Source organism: Eumetopias jubatus, unplaced genomic scaffold (assembly GCF_037043125.1).
Source record: "Eumetopias jubatus isolate StellerSeaLion01/CBP00866 unplaced genomic scaffold, mEumJub1_p1.0 scaffold_11, whole genome shotgun sequence".
Classification (NCBI taxonomy): Eukaryota; Metazoa; Chordata; class Mammalia; order Carnivora; family Otariidae; genus Eumetopias; species Eumetopias jubatus.
Window position 1 is genome coordinate 4,103,574 of NW_028274817.1, and position 17,706 is coordinate 4,121,279.

General features: G+C 44.8%; 1 protein-coding gene across 3 annotated transcripts in view; it reads right to left on the reverse strand.

The window, feature by feature from the left end:
- AFF2 (ALF transcription elongation factor 2) overlaps positions 1-17,706 on the reverse strand; it is a 456,177-nt gene that overhangs the window by 97,179 nt on the left and 341,292 nt on the right. For all 3 annotated transcript variants that reach the window (XR_003607226.2, XM_088028621.1, XM_088028620.1), the window contains one exon: positions 12,664-12,760. Coding sequence is in view for 2 of the 3 variants with exons in the window: in XM_088028621.1 (XP_087884747.1) it covers positions 12,664-12,760 (97 nt within the window). In the remaining variant the exon portion in view is untranslated. The remainder of the gene's footprint in view (positions 1-12,663; positions 12,761-17,706) is intronic.

Below are 17,706 nucleotides of genomic sequence, written 5' to 3' on the forward strand. Positions count from 1 at the left end.
GTATCCTGCTAAGAGCAAATCTATTTCCTCAGGAGGGATGATGTGGCTAAGGACATGATCACAGTCGCTCACTCATTAAACCTATCTTTCCAAAAATAAGAAGGACCTTGTCTTTCTGTTATGCAGAGAATCTTCTGGCTCCACTGAAGCCCAAGCGACTCAGACACTATACTATACTATATGTTTGCCGTAACATCCTGTGTTTTTAGGGCTTTTAGGGAGAAAATGCTACATATAATCTATGGACAGACCTAACTTTAAAAAAAAATTCTTTGGTAATTCTGTCCCAGTTCTATTCTAATCCAACAAACTACATTTGGTTTAGAAAATGAGAGACTCTTGGGGCGCCTGGGTGGCTCAGTCAGTTAAGCGTTTGACTCTTGATTTCGGCTCAGGTCGTGATCTCGGGGTCCTGGGATCAAGCCCCGTGTCCAGCTCCACGCTCAGCGGGGAGTCCACTTAAGTTTCTCTCTCTTCCTCTCCCTCTGCCCCTCTCCCTGCTCACGTGCTCTCTTTCTCTCTCTCAAATAAATAAATCAATCTTAAAAAAAATTAAAAAATGAGAGGATCCTTTTGGGTTTTAAGAAGCATGCCCTGAACCGTGGTATCCAGACTTACCATAATACCTTCCCCCTGCCCCCATATTGGCAGAAAACAGACCCAATACAGTATGTTTCCTCTTTGTTGAGACTGTCAAGGTGAGCGCTCGGAGGGCCTAGACATATTGTAGCGGTGGACTCATTTTACAAGGCTATGTATTCAGGTGCTGCTTTGTTTTCCTTAATCAATAATAATGCTGCCAGTCAAGCATAAAATGTGATTCTACTAGCATTGCTCTATATAGCTTTTACCTTTCCTGCTTATGTTTTTTTCCCGGTGTTCTGCTAGCAGATGCACCCAAGTTGGGTCTATACAATACATTTCTTTTTTTTTTTTTTTTAAGATTTTATTTATTTATTTGACAGGGAGAGACACAGTGAGAGAGGGAGCACAAGCAGGGGGAGTGGGAGAGGGAGAAGCAGGCCCCCTGTGGAGCAGGGAGCCCGATGCGGGGCTCGATCCCAGGACCCTGGGATCATGACCTGAGCCGAAGGCAGCCGCTTAACGACTGAGCCACCCAGGCGCCCGCAATACATTTCTTGATTAAAAAAAAAAAGTGAGAAGTCAATCATTCAGGTAATCTTAAATAACTGGACATTGGGCACTATGGACATGAGACAGAAGAACAATCGATTGCATTGCTTTTGAGTTTCTATGTTTTGCCTTTTTTAACTTTTCACAGGGCTGTTCCGTGAGACACAGCCATACCTTAACCTAGTGACATGTATTGGTAAATTGTATCGATCACTGAAGTTCAGAAGAGAAAACTCCTCTATTAACAAATGAACTCATCATTAGGGTATTCAGATGGTCTAAAATCAATACCTCCAGAATTGGTTAAATCAATTAAAGAGACATATACTTAGAACACTTGCCCCAATATAAAAATGAATTGCTTAATTACAGCATTTAAATAGATTTCACTGGAATGAGTAAAACAGCCAGAGGCTTGTATTATCTCCTATAGGCTGGAGTTTCAGCTGGCAGCACACGCGCATAGCCAGGATTGCAGATTAAGAGGAGAAAATGTCACTCAGCATTTTGCAACACCTGGATGCATGCCTGAATTTCTGACTTCATACCTGGGGCCTGAAATCTTTAGGAAAACACCACCTATTGTATTTCCCCCTCTGGATAGGGGCCCAGAAGGAAATGTGGAAATGTCAGGTGTTTGAACCCTGAACTTACATGTTCTCTCTCCTCAGAGTATTGGGCTTCTCCCATCTTAATTTAATTCGCTGCATTCCGTGCATCTATGAAGTAGGCCTGTGCTAGACATAAAAGGGGTAGTCAGAGAATTCTGACCAGCAGAGCTTGGAGGAAATTCATCCCAGGTGGAGGGCACCGCATCTCGCACCTAATAATCACTTAATAAACACTGACCAGATAAACGAGTGGGGGCTGAGTTGTGGCGTCTGAGCCGTCTGAGCACTGCTGTGGGCGTGGAAGGGCGCGGGAGGAAAAACCAAGCTCTAGGACACATGCATCTGGATCGGAGGTGCTGCAAGGGCCCCTGAAACTTGTCTTCACACCACAGAGAGGACGACGATGAGGAGTCCGGGCTGCCGGGGTGGATTTTGCAGCCGGTCCTGGGCAACAGGCCATGTCCCCCCTCACTCTTCCTTGCAGCTAGGCGCTCGCTCCATCCTCATTACCGCTCCCCCGGACACTGGCCACTGCCCCTTCGCCGCTCTGCCGGTCTCCCCGTTCTCCCCCCCCCTTTGATGCTCCACTTTCATCCGGACTTTCTCGGAGTCCTTCATGGCTTCCCACCGCTCACTGAATTCCTAATCAGCTTCACCCACCCCACCATCCCAGCAGGTCTGCTTGGCCCCGTGTGTGGAGTCTGCTAACCAGTAGGAGTTTTTCAAGTGTCTTTAGCAAGTTCCACGTGTCAACTGGCGATTTGGTTTATAACTAAAGTTTTGATCTGTTGTAACTTAATGAAAAATGCACGGTCTTTGGTGAAGAAGCACGTTTCACTCATAAGAGTCTTCCTTGACGTTAATCATTCTCTAAGTGGAGTAAATATGGAGACACCAGGCACAGCATCTCAGCACTGGCTGGAGTTACTTATTCTCCCCAATAGAAGGGCCAATGTAAGAGGCACTCGGTTACTCTGTTCCCCTGGGGTGTATGGATTTGAAAATTCAATTTCCTTCCCGCCTGCCAATCTGCGCCCTCTTGCCTCTGGTGCTAGAGATAACCGCCCCCCCTCACAAAATGACATGTGTCTTGTGGTGGGAGACAGTCAATACCTAACAGAGATGCTCTCCTTACCACGTGTGACCAGGAAAACGGGAAGGGTATTCTTAGGGCATAGTAGGTACCCAATGGTATAAAATTGTTCTACAACCTACATGGGAGTGAATACTGATGATGCATCCTTAGCATGAACATCCTAATGTATTCAGGCCTTCTGTCTCTTTAGAGCACGTTATACTCTGGGCAACAACACCATATCCATCATTAGAAAACCCACTAGAGGGGCGCCTGGGTGGCTCAGTCGGTTAAGCGGCTGCCTTTGGCTCAGGTCACGATCCCAGGGTCCTGGGATCGAGCCCCGCATGGGGCTCCCTGCTCCGCGGGAAGCCTGCTTCTCCCTCTCCCACTCCCCCTGCTTGTGTTCCCTCTCTCACTGTGTCTCTCTCTGTCAAATAAATAAATACAAATCTTTAAAAAAAAAAAAAAGAAAACCCACTAGTCTCCCGCCTGTGAGTCTCCTTTCCTCTCACACTGTTACCACACTCGTAATACTTCTGCCACCTTTCATTCTAACCAATCGCCTATAAACCAGAGGTTCCCACAACCCCCTCCTCAGGTTCGACTAATTGGCTGGAGTGGCTCACAGAACTTGGGCCAACAGTTTACTTATGTTTCCAGTTTGTTAAAGGACACGATGGAAGAGACAGATGGACAGCCAGGTGAAGAGATAACACAGGGCGAGGTCTGGGTGGGTCCCAAGTGTCAGAGCTTCTGTCCCCATGGACTTGGGGTTCATCACCCTCCCGGAACGTGGATGTGTTCATCCACCTGGAAACTCTCCAAACCCCATACTATGGGGATTTTATGGAGGCTTCTTCACATAGGTATGATTAATTATTAATTCAGTTTCCGGGCTTTCTCCCCTCTCCAGAGAAGTGTGTGCGCGCATGTGTGTGTGTGTGTGTGTGTGTGTGTGTGTGTGTGTGTGGCAGGGGCGAGTGGGGGAACAGGGCTGAAAGTTCCAAGCTTCTAATCATGACTTGGTCTTTCTGGTGAAAAGCTCCCATCCAGGAGCCCACGCAGAGTCACCTCCTTAGAACACTCCTATCACCCAGGAAATTCCAAGGGATTTCATGCCCTGTGTCAGGAACTGGGGTCAAAGACCAAATGTCAGAACAAAAGATGCTCCTAGTGCTCTTACCAAATTAGGAAATTGCAAGGGTCTTAGGAACCCCATGCCAGGAACCAGGCACAGAGACCAATATATCAATATACATTTTCTATTATCTCACAACACCAAATACCAACTGACGTCTCTGTGCCCCAGTGTCCTTATTGGCAACTTGAGGCGGCTGGAATAGAGGCTCTCTATGGCCATTTTAAGGTCTGGTATTCTATATTCAGACACAAGTTCTGCAGACTATATACATATATGACTCAGGGATAAATATGGAACCTGAGCCTACCTCCATTAGCAATAAAGATTTATTACCAAGTTCATAAATGTTTCTAATATTCCAGAGAATCCTGTGTGGTACTCTGTGAAATATGGGCTATGCCATCCCATACATTCTGGAAGCATCTGCTGCTTTTATCTGCCCATTTACTTGAATTCTGAGTAGTTAATCTTAGATTGGTATCTAATCTCAAATGTGGTACCTCTTCTGTGTATTTACAATGCCTAATCTCTTTGCTCTTACTAAATAAATAGAAAACGCGCGCACACACACACACACACATATATGTACATGTACACATATACATAGCTGCTTAGGAATAAGATAGATTCTGTTTCCCATTCAGGACAACATCCTGGGTGTTTGTAGCCTGCCTGGTAGCTTTTCCAGCAGATGGCAGATATTTGGGGAACAGAGTAAAGCCTTCTCGGGCCCTAAACCAAAGCCGCAGTATAGTTTTCAAAGCCAGCACATACATTTCAAAATCTCACATTTTCAGGCTGGCAGTGTTTTATTACCCAGCTTTTACCGGAGATGTTCATATTGCTCTAGTATATGCTAGAACCCTGATTAAATTCAAGACTTGGAAACTTCCAATAAACTTCCAGTACACATGGTACGCTGCCTGGGGCTTGTTGGCTAATGACTCCGAGCCAGGACCTCCAGGCGCCAACCGTGGATCTGGGACCCAAACTGGGGCGACGAAGGGGCCTAAGAAAAGAACATGCTTGGACCAGGCAAAGGGTGTGGTGAGAGTGCAGACGGGACCAACCCGGGGGGGGGGGGGCAGTGACAAGGGCAACTTGAATTCAAGTCAACTTAGTGATCCCCACTTCCCAGAGGTGACTGTTACCCCGCCCCAGCCCCCTTCTTCACAGATAGGCGCCTTGGTCATCCCTGCTCTACACGAGGATCCCCTTTTCTGAAATAACGGGTCAAACCCATTTTTTGCTTCCAGTTGGCTCTTAGGGCACGCAGCACACCCTCACCCACGTCTGACTTTAACTCGCTGCGGGCCAGTGGCTTTGCAGTTGGAATGCTCGTAGATGGATCATTCATAAGCTGTAGTGGACATTAGGCAGTATCTCATCATCAGTTGTGACAAGCACCACACACGAAAACACAGTGCTTCTCTGCATCTCTGTGGGCTCTAAGCATTTTATTGAGATTACAATAAAAAGGCAATCTATGGAGATTATGAGTCAAAATATTTGGTACTAAAAGTAGGAGAGCTAATTACAATGAAAAAAAAATCAGCACGCAGGTTTCTAAACAGTCACAGACTTGCCTGGAGCATATTAAAAATCACATCATACAAGCCCTAAGCAGTTTCCTATTAATCTAGTCTCTATGCTAATACAGCCAAATGGGAAACACAATCTTGGGAATATGAAGGCCAATGTTATTCTATTAACCTTATATGTTATCCTATTTACTTTCCTGTCTTTAATGAATAAATTAAAATGTCCTCTCATTCTCTAATTGTATGACAACGTACGGGTTTTATTCAGCTACACTCTGCAGGCTTAACTGCCCAAACTCTACCATTTTGTGGGGCATTTCAATGAAAGCCAATGACAGATAAACTGTTTACATTAAAAGACTCTATCAAAGTTATTTTGCACCTGGTTTCATCCTAATCCATCTGCTGTTTCTCTAGCTCTGACAGGCTGACCTCTCTTGCTGTGTATGCCATATTGATGTCATTACTGAAGGGGGCCTTCCCCAGCCTTTCTGCTGATAACAAAGTAAATGGAAATGCAGAGAAACCCCGGGGAGGTAACAACTTGTTCAGCATGATGAGGGAGAACTGTAGCTGAAACAAGAGGACCGATTATAGCGGGGAAGAGTGTCTGTTGTCACAACGAATGCGTTCGCGACAGCGCATCAGCTTCCAGAGAGCTGGCTAATAGCAGGAGCAAAATGTATTGCATTGTTCTCATTAGCAAACTTTAAACGTGAATGTGGGCTTGAGTTTAACCTGACTACTGTGTTTTGAAAGTGTAACGGGCATCCCAGGTATAAGGACCATATCCCCAAAGCGGCCGGAATGTTTGCATCTTCTGCTACCAGGGAGTTCAGCTCATCTGCAATGATCTCAGAACGACCTGGCCGGGGAGCTAGCCCAACAATAATAAAAACAAACAAGTGAAACTGGATCAAATATAAAGCCAAAATCAAGAACCTGGGTGAAAAGCAAGCTACCTGTGTGTGAGATGTGAGTGAGCTTCAGCCAAAAAATACAAGTATGAAGTGCAGGGCAAGAGCTAAGAAGACACGATTCTTCTCTATATGTTAACATACTTGAGGTGCAGCCCCGCCACCAGCACCCAGTGGAAAAGGCCACACATGCCCGGTAAAATGCTTTGAATGAAGCACACGTCTCTAAGGGTGCTAGCGTGATCCTTAAGCAGAAAAATAAAAAAGGATCCGGTTGAATAAAATGGGGTACATGGGGGCCACTTGCAACGACATATGTTTCTAAGCTCTAGCTTACAGAGTTGAGCCTGGTCCCTGACCAAACATTTCCTGTCACCGTGCTCACTCTCTAAACTTCCTATGGAGCTAAATGAAGTCCTCTAATATTTCAGTCTAATTCACATTAATAACAAGATGGAATTAATATTGAAATGCCCTAAAGGCGGTTTCAAACAATACCCATTTCTTTACAGCCTTTGTACTTCTAAAGGTCTGCTGCTTCTGATGTCAGTGTGAGGTGGCCGGGCCCGAGAGAGCCCTGCTCAGATCCAGCCTGGCTTCAGAGCCCAGGGCCCCCCAGACTGTCCTGCCAGCAGAGTACAAGGCCACGTGCCCAGAGCTGCGCAAATCCAACATCATGATCATCAGTCGGTGAAACGTTAAGCAGACGTTCACCTGGTTCTGCGGATATATGCAGGAGGGAGCTCTTGAGTTTGGCCACCACACGTTCTAGAAGTCTTTGGAATAGGTCAAATTGTGGATAGCTTAAAACTTTAAAGACAGCAATTTTAATAAAGCTGTCAATACAATTTCTTTGTTAAGAAAACATTTGAGACTGATTAGGCTGCTTATATTGAAAGAGAAGCACAAGGTCTATATCTTTAGATCTTTTATTGAACTGCAAGCACAGCATGAATAACTGCTTCTTAGCTGTAAATGAAAATTGATTCCAGATTTAACTCCTAATTTTCAGGGGTCCTTTAAGTCCCGAGAAGCACACGAAGACACATTTGACCCCAAGGAAAACTGCAGGTTCAGTGGGATAAGGTGAGGGCATGCAGAGGACCCCGCAGGTGTGCGCTCTCCAGAAGCCTGGCCAACTGGGTCATGCCACCCTAGTCAAATGCCAGTGGACGCGCCACGGTCTCCCTGCCTGCCCCAGAGGCCTGGCTGGAAAATGGCCATGCAGTAAGCATAGTGTGGGGAAGGCCAGGGTGGGGTTTTAGATTTGTGATGCCCAGAGCAGCCGGCTGAAGGTAAAACTGTAGTCAGCTGGCTAAAGGACATCGTGTAGCTCTCAACTGTGTTAGTGATAGCCAGCTTTGAAAAATGGAACATCCTGCAACACGGATATTTACTCGTACGCTACGTACAGGACACTGTACCCCATTCAAACCCTGTTCTGAAATATTCCAATGTCCAACGTTGACTTCAAGGGATTATTTCCCATTCTGGGCAAGCTCTGAGGGAAAGCCATGGTGAGTACAGCATCTCCAGGCCAGGAGGAGAGAAAGGAAGAAGTATAATTGAACGGTGTGACTCAGCTGTCCACCCACTTCAGTCCTCTGAAGAGAAACTCTTGTTTAGAGCCACGTAATTTTCCCGGAAGAGACTTGGTGCAGTGTCATTGGCAACCTGGCCTTTTTTCCTGTGACCTCTGGTTTGAAACTTGCCAGGGGTCAGAGGGGAAGAAAGGTCGTTCACATCCAGTGAATGCCTGTGGGGGGGCAGTTAGGATGTTCCGTCCTGTCCCTAGCAGATGCCTGTGGTCACCGAAGCCAAAATGAAGGGCAAGATCTACCAATGGATCCAAAAGAGGGGACTTCCAATCAATGTTTAAAAGGGCCACGAGGAAGAATAACCACGGATATGTGTAGTGTTTATGGTTTTCAGGGCATTTTCGTTCTCTCTTCTGAGAGCCAGGCTCTTCACGACTACACGTATAATTCCCACGGCCAGGTTCGCCACATACTGACGGTCTGCCAGGTAGTGATCTCAGCAGCTCTCTTTAACATCCTATTCCTTGCAACGAAAGGCAAAGAAATGGAGCCAGCATCCAAAAGCATATGAGACGTTTTAGATCGTCGCTAGTGGGAAAGCCAAGGATGCTGACCACTGCGTGAAGCGGTAAACACTCTGTGCTAAGCAGAGTGTCAAATGATCTCGCCTGTATCCATTCACTTAGTCACTAAATCCTCACTATGACCCAGTAAAGGAGGTGCTAGTGTTACCTCCATTTTAGAGAGGCTTAGGTCTTTGGCCCAAGGTCATCCAGTAAGTGGTAGAGCCAGATTCAAATTGTGTCTATCCGACGACTTCTGTATACTCTCACTCTGCTTTCCTACACTCTGTCAGCAAAGCCACACCACCTTAGCAGGCAGCACGGACCTATCTGCTTCCCAAACAGTCCCAACCTAGAAAGCCAAAAATGCAGCAGGGATTGTGGAGAGAACACACAACTTCTAACAGATATTTTCAGGGTACAATCACTATCGCTTTTTCCCTGAAACGATGTGTACACGTGATTGTGGATCTCTGACTTCAAAGAGTCACTAGAAGGTAAAAGCTTCTGTTAAAAATGTTTTTTTTTTTTTTTTTTTAAACAACCTTTGGTCTCCATGGCTGACCATTTGGCATCTTTAATTTCTATATTATAATTCTCCCATTCCGGTCTCATGCTCTATTTTCCTGTTTGCAGGAATAATGCTTAGCATTTAAACACGTCCTAACTGCTCTGTTGGTGTTTGTGCACAGGACCTGCTCAGCCTAGCCAGTGGTGGGTAGGGAGAGGGGAGGTCGTTCTGATTATGAGAGACTTGACACTGAGATGCCATAGTAGAAACTGACATGTCTTGATCCTGTGTTTCATTTTCACACATGCATTGGAAATGCATTCTCTTGGAGTCCTTTATGTTGCAAGCTCCAGCGTAAGGTCTTCCAAAAGGAGCTTTTGGAAAAGACTGGTATCTACTCTCACTAAGCCTAGACAATTCGGGTCTCCTTAGGTGAGTTCAGATACAGTGATCATGGTTGAGATGATTTGAGACTGTCTCCAAAAAGCTAATGGCTTTTTTTACTGGACTAGGTCTGGATGAATGTAGCCACCGGGTTCTGAGAAAGTTTCTAAGTATAATGTCAGCTCAAAGGAATGGTGTGGTCTGGCTCCTTGGATACCACACTGAATGCACTGATGCATTTGTTTCTATGCTTTCCCTCCAATCATCCTACCACAAATAGAATCACTCTGCAATTCTGTTGCTCAGACCGGAGACCCAAACCTACCTAAGGTTTACTGGTGAGGTTCAAGTAAGACAGAGCACCTAACTTAATATCTACCAGGCACAGAACAAGGGTGGCTCCGTAAATGGGAGCTCTCAGCACTCCTCCTGGTGTTTCAGGCAGTATGAGGGTCCCAATCACAAGATGAAAGAAGAGTACCATATTATCTCTGCAGTACTATGTTACCTCTCCTGAAAGAGTCAATTCAAAAGAAACGAAAACAGGTGTTCGGACAAAGACTTACACACCCATGCTCATAGCAGCACTATCTGCAGTAGCCAAAAGGTGGAAACATCAACATGTCCATCATCTGATGAACAAACAAAAGGTAGTATATCCATCCATACGATGGAGTATCATTCAGCCATAAAAAGGGAATGAAGTACGATCTAGGCTACAACATGGATGGACCTAGAAAGCATTTCAGCAAGTGAAAGAAGCCAGTCACAAAAGGTCTCATACTGCACGACTCATTTATGTGAAATAGGCAAATCCAGAGACAGATAGCAGATTAGTGGTTGTCAGGGGCTGAGGGAGGGGAAATGGGGAGTCACTGCCTAATGCGTGTGGGATTTCCTTCCGGGGTGATGAAAATATTCTGGAACTGGTGACGGCTGCACAATCTTGGGAATGTACCAAATGCCACTGAACTGTACGCCTTTAAAATGGTGAATTTTATGTCACATGAATTTAACGACAATGATAAAAAAGGAGAATAATTTCAATGCACCCCTCTTAGAAAAAAAAAAAAAAGTGAGGCCTCATAAAGGCCTCACTGCTTGGCACTGTCCCTTCTGCTACTGCATGAACATTCTCTCTTGGTCTTTAGCCTTCCTGCCTTTTCACGAGTCCTCAAACTTTCTAAGGAGGGCTCATCTGTAAATGTTTATAACCTTGCATCTCCTTCTTGCTTCCAGGGCCCAGCGAGGGGGAATGAGTTGTCATTCTGCCCTACCTTGGATCTCTCAGTTCAACCTCCCCTTCAAATGAGAAGCTTGGTTGATGAAGGCATGACTGGGCTAAGGGTGGCACGCCGCGGAGAGCTGTCAACTCACCAACCACGATTATCTGACAGTCTCAGGACCGAGACAAAGTCACCGAACACACATCCTAAAAACCCAGATGATTGGGGCCAAGGGACCCAATGCCACTCCTTCAGGTAAATACAGAATAAAACAACTTGAGAAGGTAAAAAAGCAGATTGTGTTTATGTAATCACATAGAGAGGAAGTCAATGTGCAAAATGTACTTTCACTTATTGCTGATTACTGCTTTAAACATTTCCATTAAAAAGTAATGTCGCATCTGTCAAAATCAATGATCTAGGGTTTTTTTGTTTTGTTTTGTTTTATTTACCAACGCTGTGCTCGTCACTCACATATTAAATGCAGAAAGCAGGAATAACCGACACTGGCATTTCAGTGTGCATTTTGCATCAACTCTGAAGCCCATGACTCATGTAGGAGAGGGACTGCGTGCATCCAGGACAGGCACAGCGAGCCCCTGGGAGACGACGGGGCTTGTTGTTGACAAGGCCCCACAGTGCAAAGAAGCAACTGTTAAATTTTGCCAAAAACGCAAGCAGAATAAGGAGGTGAAAGTAAAGGCGAGTCGGGCATTGGCCACGTAACATTACAAACGACCTCAATTTTATTTTACTGTATTGTATTTTTTTTTTTTTTATTTTTAAAATTACACCAAATGGTGGGAGTTCCAGTATGGCAAACAACTATATATGAAAATGGAGTTGGTGAGCCCAGAGAGTTTTTCCCAAGCTTTTCTTTGCTGACTCCTCACAACACATTTAGTGAATATGGAATTCCGTATTTTTTTTTAAAGATTTTATTTATTTGTTTGAGAGGAGCGAGAGAGAGCGCACAAGCTGGGGGACTAGGAGCAGAGGGAGAAGCCGACTTCCCATTGAGCAGGGAGCCCGACACGGGGCTTGATCCCAGGACCCTGAGATCACGACCCAAGGCCAAAGGCAGACACTGAACTGACTGAGCCACCCAGGCGCCCCTGAAACTCTGTATTTGATAATGACCTTGGCGTACCAGTGCATGAGCATTCCTTAAAACGGTCTGCTTTCAGTTTCCTAACATAGCAGACTCCACCGTAAAAAGAACTTGGTCAGGTACTGGCTTTAAAAAAAGGCGCTCCTTCTGTGTTCCTCCTCCAAGGTTACAAACACACCCCGGAGGAGCCCACACGTGAGACACTTGTGTCACAGAGAAAACGCACACGCACTGCTGACACCACACACCTCCCTGCCGTTCTCACGGTTCATAAGCGATACTTGGCCTCTTCAAACCAACAAGTCCAGTCTCACTGGGAATGCTGAAATCACATTTCTGCTATCTCATTTGGGGGTGAGTGCTGTAAATACTTATAATGCAGAGTAGAAGAGGACGGGGCAGCAGCAAGTTTTTGCCAAATGCCTTGCGCCTGCAGGTCCGCGCACGCCGCAGGATGCTGGGTGCCGATTCTCAGCACTTGCTCTCAGGTGGTGCACCTGGGAGAGGGGAACGCAGCACTCCCATTTATGCCCTAATTAATTAATGAGCGTGGGCGGTAAGCCTCGCCTCCGAGTCACTAAAGGAAAGTCACACCTCACCCGAGACAACGCTTAGTCCAAGGGAGGGAACGACAGTCTCTTGCTTACTGATGACCCGTACGCGTGTTTGACAAGGGAGCGGAGGCAGGGGGTGAAAGCAGCTTTCAAGAGCTCAGCCCCTCATCACTGTAGCTTGAATGAAACTGAACTGATTACACCTGTTCCGGAACACCGTGCCTAGCTTTGCTTCTTCCGCTCTCTCTGCAGCCCAGAGAGGAAGCGGAGGGCAGGCTTGCGGATGGCAAAACCCTTCCAGCCTTTTATGCTCCCCCCCCTTAGGTCCCAAACCAAGCATGAAGCTCTTCCTACCTGGTAGAGCTCAGTGGCGGTGCAGTGAGTGGCCAAGGTCTTCACAGGCTCAAGGTCATCTTCATCACTGCTCAGCTTCAGGTCGTCCTCAAGCATCCTACAAAAAAAGCACGGTGGTGTTCGTGTTAGAAAGCGTCTTTTCTAAATCATCCTCAGATACATCTTGCAATGAGGATAAAATATTGGAGCTACAATCTGACAGCTGCAATTCTGTCAAAGGTGCAGAGGGAACCAAGATTCTTTCAGCTAATTAGATATTTGAGCTCTTATATTTATGTCATACTCCACACACATCTTCCCTCTCCACCTTCCCCTAAATCAAGGGGAAAAAAGGACTATTTCAGCATCTCCAGAGATGACTGGAGTCTATATATTTTTACTACTGAAAGTGTAATAAATGTACTGATCAATCACTGTGGAGTGGAACGTGACACTGGATCTCTACAGGAAAAGATGCTCTGAGTCTCCGATGAAAGAACTGGGGCAGGGTAACAGCCCCCAGCTCTGGAGGCTGTTGTCGTAGCCTGCTGGGGCTGTCTGGACCACAGAGGCAAAGGGCCCAGTGACCTTCCACCGCCACGGTGCAGAGGGCTCTGTGGCCACAAAATAGCTGGGCGAGAAATGGCTAGTCATTAACCTTTGGATATATGACCGATCGCTTCCTGTAAAATTTGATCCTAGAGATGTAAGCTCCTGATGTGGATGAGAAATCTTTCTCTCCTAAGGCAAGGTACCTGAAAAATACGAGTGGTCTGAAATTTGGCGATGAACTAGCCCTTTCAGAATTGTTTATGGGGCACCCAGAGCCTCTTGTTTCTACGGTGCCACGCGCTCTCTCCCCAAACTCGAGCCACAGCAGGAAGAGTGACTTACTATCTTAAAATTCCAGGTACACACAGCCTTCAAAGGCCAATTGGTGTGAATATTTCTATGTATTAAATACAACTTTAGACCTCGTTCCCAGCCTTCAAATGGGGGTGGTCCCAGCCGCCCTGGACGGATGACCCTTTTCTGAGCATGCTTCGCTCTTTCTTGCTTCCAGACTCCAACAAATCAGGCTCAGCTCCCAGGCTAGACTTTCCTTCTTCAACTCTGAAAATCCTATTTTGCCTCCATAGCTCAGCCACATCCCACCTCCTCCACAAAAGCTTTCGAGAAAAAAACCCCACCTCTAAAAGAACACCTCTTCCTTCTGCCCCACCCCGGCTCCAGCTGGGTCACGGCATTGCCTTCTCCACCGAGTGTCCCCGCACCAGCCCCTCATTCCTGCGTGGGCTGCAGTTGCAACTTATTCACTTCTGTCTTCCCAGAAATGATACAGTCCACTAGCCTTGCCTTGCTGACAAGGAAAGAAAGGTTCAGAGAAGCCAAGTGCTTTGCTCCAGATCACACAGCTAGCTAGAGCCAGTCCTAAAACTCCCATACCCTGATTTCCACCTGGGTGTTTATTCCAGAAGGGAAGTTGAAAGGCAAAAGGCAACTTCTAATTTGATAAACAAGGGAATACATTGTTTTAGAGGTTATGTTCAAATGTTAGAAAGAGTTTCGGGTCAGCGTGGGTATCCACTCTTAAGTCTCCGAAGAAGGCACAGCTCCCCCACTTTCATGCTCAGCCAACATAAGACCGGGAAATGTTCACTGAGGTCTGAAAACCAAAGACTGATAATAAAGAATGACCGGTGGGAAGGACAGCTGTTAGAGTTGATTTCAGATAAACTAAACTTGCAGGATTTATGACTGTCCTTCATGAGACTAATGGATGTTTTGAAGATCTTTGAGTGTAAGACAAAATGTATCTTCCCATTTCTTTTGCAGTTGGAGGCCGATGTCTGTGAACAAATAATTCTTCACGACACATTGTGGCAAATGAAGACTGTATCATTCTCATAAGCTACCGAACTCAAATATTTTAAAACTATCCATGCCGGGCATAAAGGGTTTCATTTTCCTTGTGTGTGTGTGTGTGTGTGTGTGTGTGTGTGTGTGTGTGTGTGTATCTCAATACAGGTAGGCAATGTCTATGTGTTAATTTCCACAGAAGTATTGGGCAAAACAAATTATCAACAATTCCTTCCATCCAGAGGATCCATTTATGTGTCATGGAAAGTGCTAAGTATTTGATCAGAAGCTTGTAATTTGGACTCTATGAAGGAGTGGTTATCATTAGCCGTATCTTCCTGACTGAAACACTGAGGCTTAGAGAGGCAAGGAACTTCCCCATGATCACACAGCTAGGAAATCATGGAGGCAAACATGGAACTCAGACCATCTCCAGCTTGAACTCGAGAGTATATAATGTCTTCCTAGAAGGTATAATTTATAAAGGATGGCATATTAAGTAAAATCAACAGCAACAACAAAAACCCCACAAAACATATTGACATGGAGTCGAGATATTTAGATTCACAAACTCTGATATCTTGGGAAAGTCATTTACTATCTCTGAACCTCATCTGTGTCCCTCATCTGTTAAATGGGATAATAATTAAACTCTCACAGGGTGGTGGTGGTGGTGAACATAATACCAACTAAAGCAGGTGAAACGCTTTATGAAAGCACAAAATGAATGCAGGATATTGTAGGTTTGGAAATATGTCATCACAGTTAGAAACAATGTATACCATTAACACCCCTAGCAAGTAATCACAAGCAAAGTCTTTGTGAGACTTTGTTCTCATCTTCATTTGCTGAACAATCTGAAGGTAAGCTTCACAGTGCCCCATGGTGACTCAGGCAATGTCTCACAAAGTCTCAAAGCTGAACCCAGAAATGGGCTTGTGGACTTCAGGCTACTCTTCTTCAGGGAGAACTGGCACATCCAGAGCCAGAATTCATTGACTCGAACTCAACAGTTATTTTACTCTTCAACCAACTCTATGTGATTCTAACACGGAAATGAAAGGCCTTCCAATGTACAAGTTTGGAAATAGGCAACCAATTTCCATAGTGACTGACATTAAACACTGCCCCCCCACCCCGTGCTACAAGCTTGGTATGGATTTGGTTAGTAATAAAGGCCAATTTGATGCATATATTCAAGTCCTGGTAAACACAAGTCGAGAAGTAACTAGGACCCTTTGTTATCTCTGGAGGTGTTTCATTCTGCTCCTTCACTGACCTATTAAGCTTTATTCTTGAATATACATGTACTTGTTTGCATTTCCCTCCATAGCTAATACTGAACATTACTCGGGGGAAAGAGGAGGATTATGAAAGATTTTGGATTTAATTATTATAGCAGCACTGTTCACACCCACTGCAGTAAAGGTAGTCTTGGCAGAAAAATGGTAAGTTCTTTTCATGAGGTCACAACTCCATAGACAAATTCATCACACACTGGGTATCCCACAGTGTGAGAGAATCATGCTCACATGTATGCCTGTGTGTGTAGTCTTAAAAAATGACAACTGTTCTTCTGCTTTTCAGTTAGATGAAAACAGAACAAAGTAGGCCTCCTTAGTGACTTTAGATGTTTGTTCAGGATCTGGTAGTTCACGGTGCCCGTCTTTGCGTGAAAACGCTCTGGTTTTTATTTTTAGCATGACTTATAATTTCTATATTATTTTTTTGTCTCCAATATTTATTTACCTCTTTAAAATCACTTCCTTCTTTCACATGGAAATGTACTAACTTTCCTTAAGAGAACATAAGTTTACACATACGATATATTTTGTCATCACAAAAGTGCCACATTTACTCTTTATTAGGCAGGCACTGATTTATATATTTTTATGTTTTTAGCTCATTTAATCTTTGCTACATCCCTATGAGATAAGCATTATTATTTTAAGACCTGTAGTATCCCCCATGACTGCAAGTTTATTTATTTTCTTTTTATTATGTTACGTTAGAGTCACCATACAGTACATCATTTGTTTTTGATGTAGTGTTCTATGATTCATCATTCGCGTATAACACCCAGTGCTCCATGCAGTACGTGCCCTCCTTAACACCCATCACCGGGCTCACCCATCCTCCCCACCCCCCTCCCCTCTACATCCCTCAGTTTCTTTCTCAGAGTCCACAGTCTCCAGGGTTCGTCTCTCCCTCTGATCCCCCCCCCTTCATTTCTCCCTTCCTTCTCCTGATGTCCTCCCTGCTATTCCTTACGTTCCACGAATAAGTGAGACCATATGGTAATTGACTTTCTCTGCTTGACTTATTTCACTGAGCATCATCTCCTCCAGTCCCATCCACGTGGATGTAAAAGTTGGGTATTCATCCTTTCTGAGGGCTGAGTCATATTCCATTGTGTATATGGACCACATCTTCTCTATCCATTTGTCTGTTGAAGGGCATCTTGGCATCAATCAATGTGATAGAACACATAAACAAGAGAAGAGACAAGAACCACATGGTCCTTTCAATTGATGCAGAAAAAGCATTTGACAAAATACAGCATCATTTCCTGATTAAAACTTTTCAGAGTGTAGGGATAGAGGGAACATTCCTCAATTTCATAAAAATCATCTATGAGTAGCCCACAGGGAATAACATTCTCAGTGGGGAAAAGCTGAGAGCCTTTCCCTTAAAATCAGGAACACGACAAGGATGCCCACTCTCGCCACTATTGTTCAACATAGTACTGAAGTCCTTAGCAACAGCAATCAGACGACAAAAAGAAATAAAGGGTATTCACATTAGCAAAGAAGTCAAACTCTCTCTCTTCACAGATGACATGATACTTTATATGGAAAACCCAAAAGACTCCTCCCCCAAATTACTAGAACTCATACAGCAATTCAGTAATGTGGCAGGATACACAATCAATGCACAGAAATCAGTTGCTTTCTTATACACTTACAATGTAACTGTAGAAAGAGAAATTAGAGAATTGATTCCATTTTCGATAGCACCAAGAACCATAAGATACCTCGGAATAAACCTAACCAAAGAGGTAAAGGATCTATATTCTAGAAACTACAGAACACTCATGAAGGAAATTGAAGAAGACACAAAAAGATGGAAAAACATTCCGTGCTCATGGATCAGAAGAATAAATGTTGTTAAAAGTCTATGCTGCCCAGAGCAAACTATACTTTG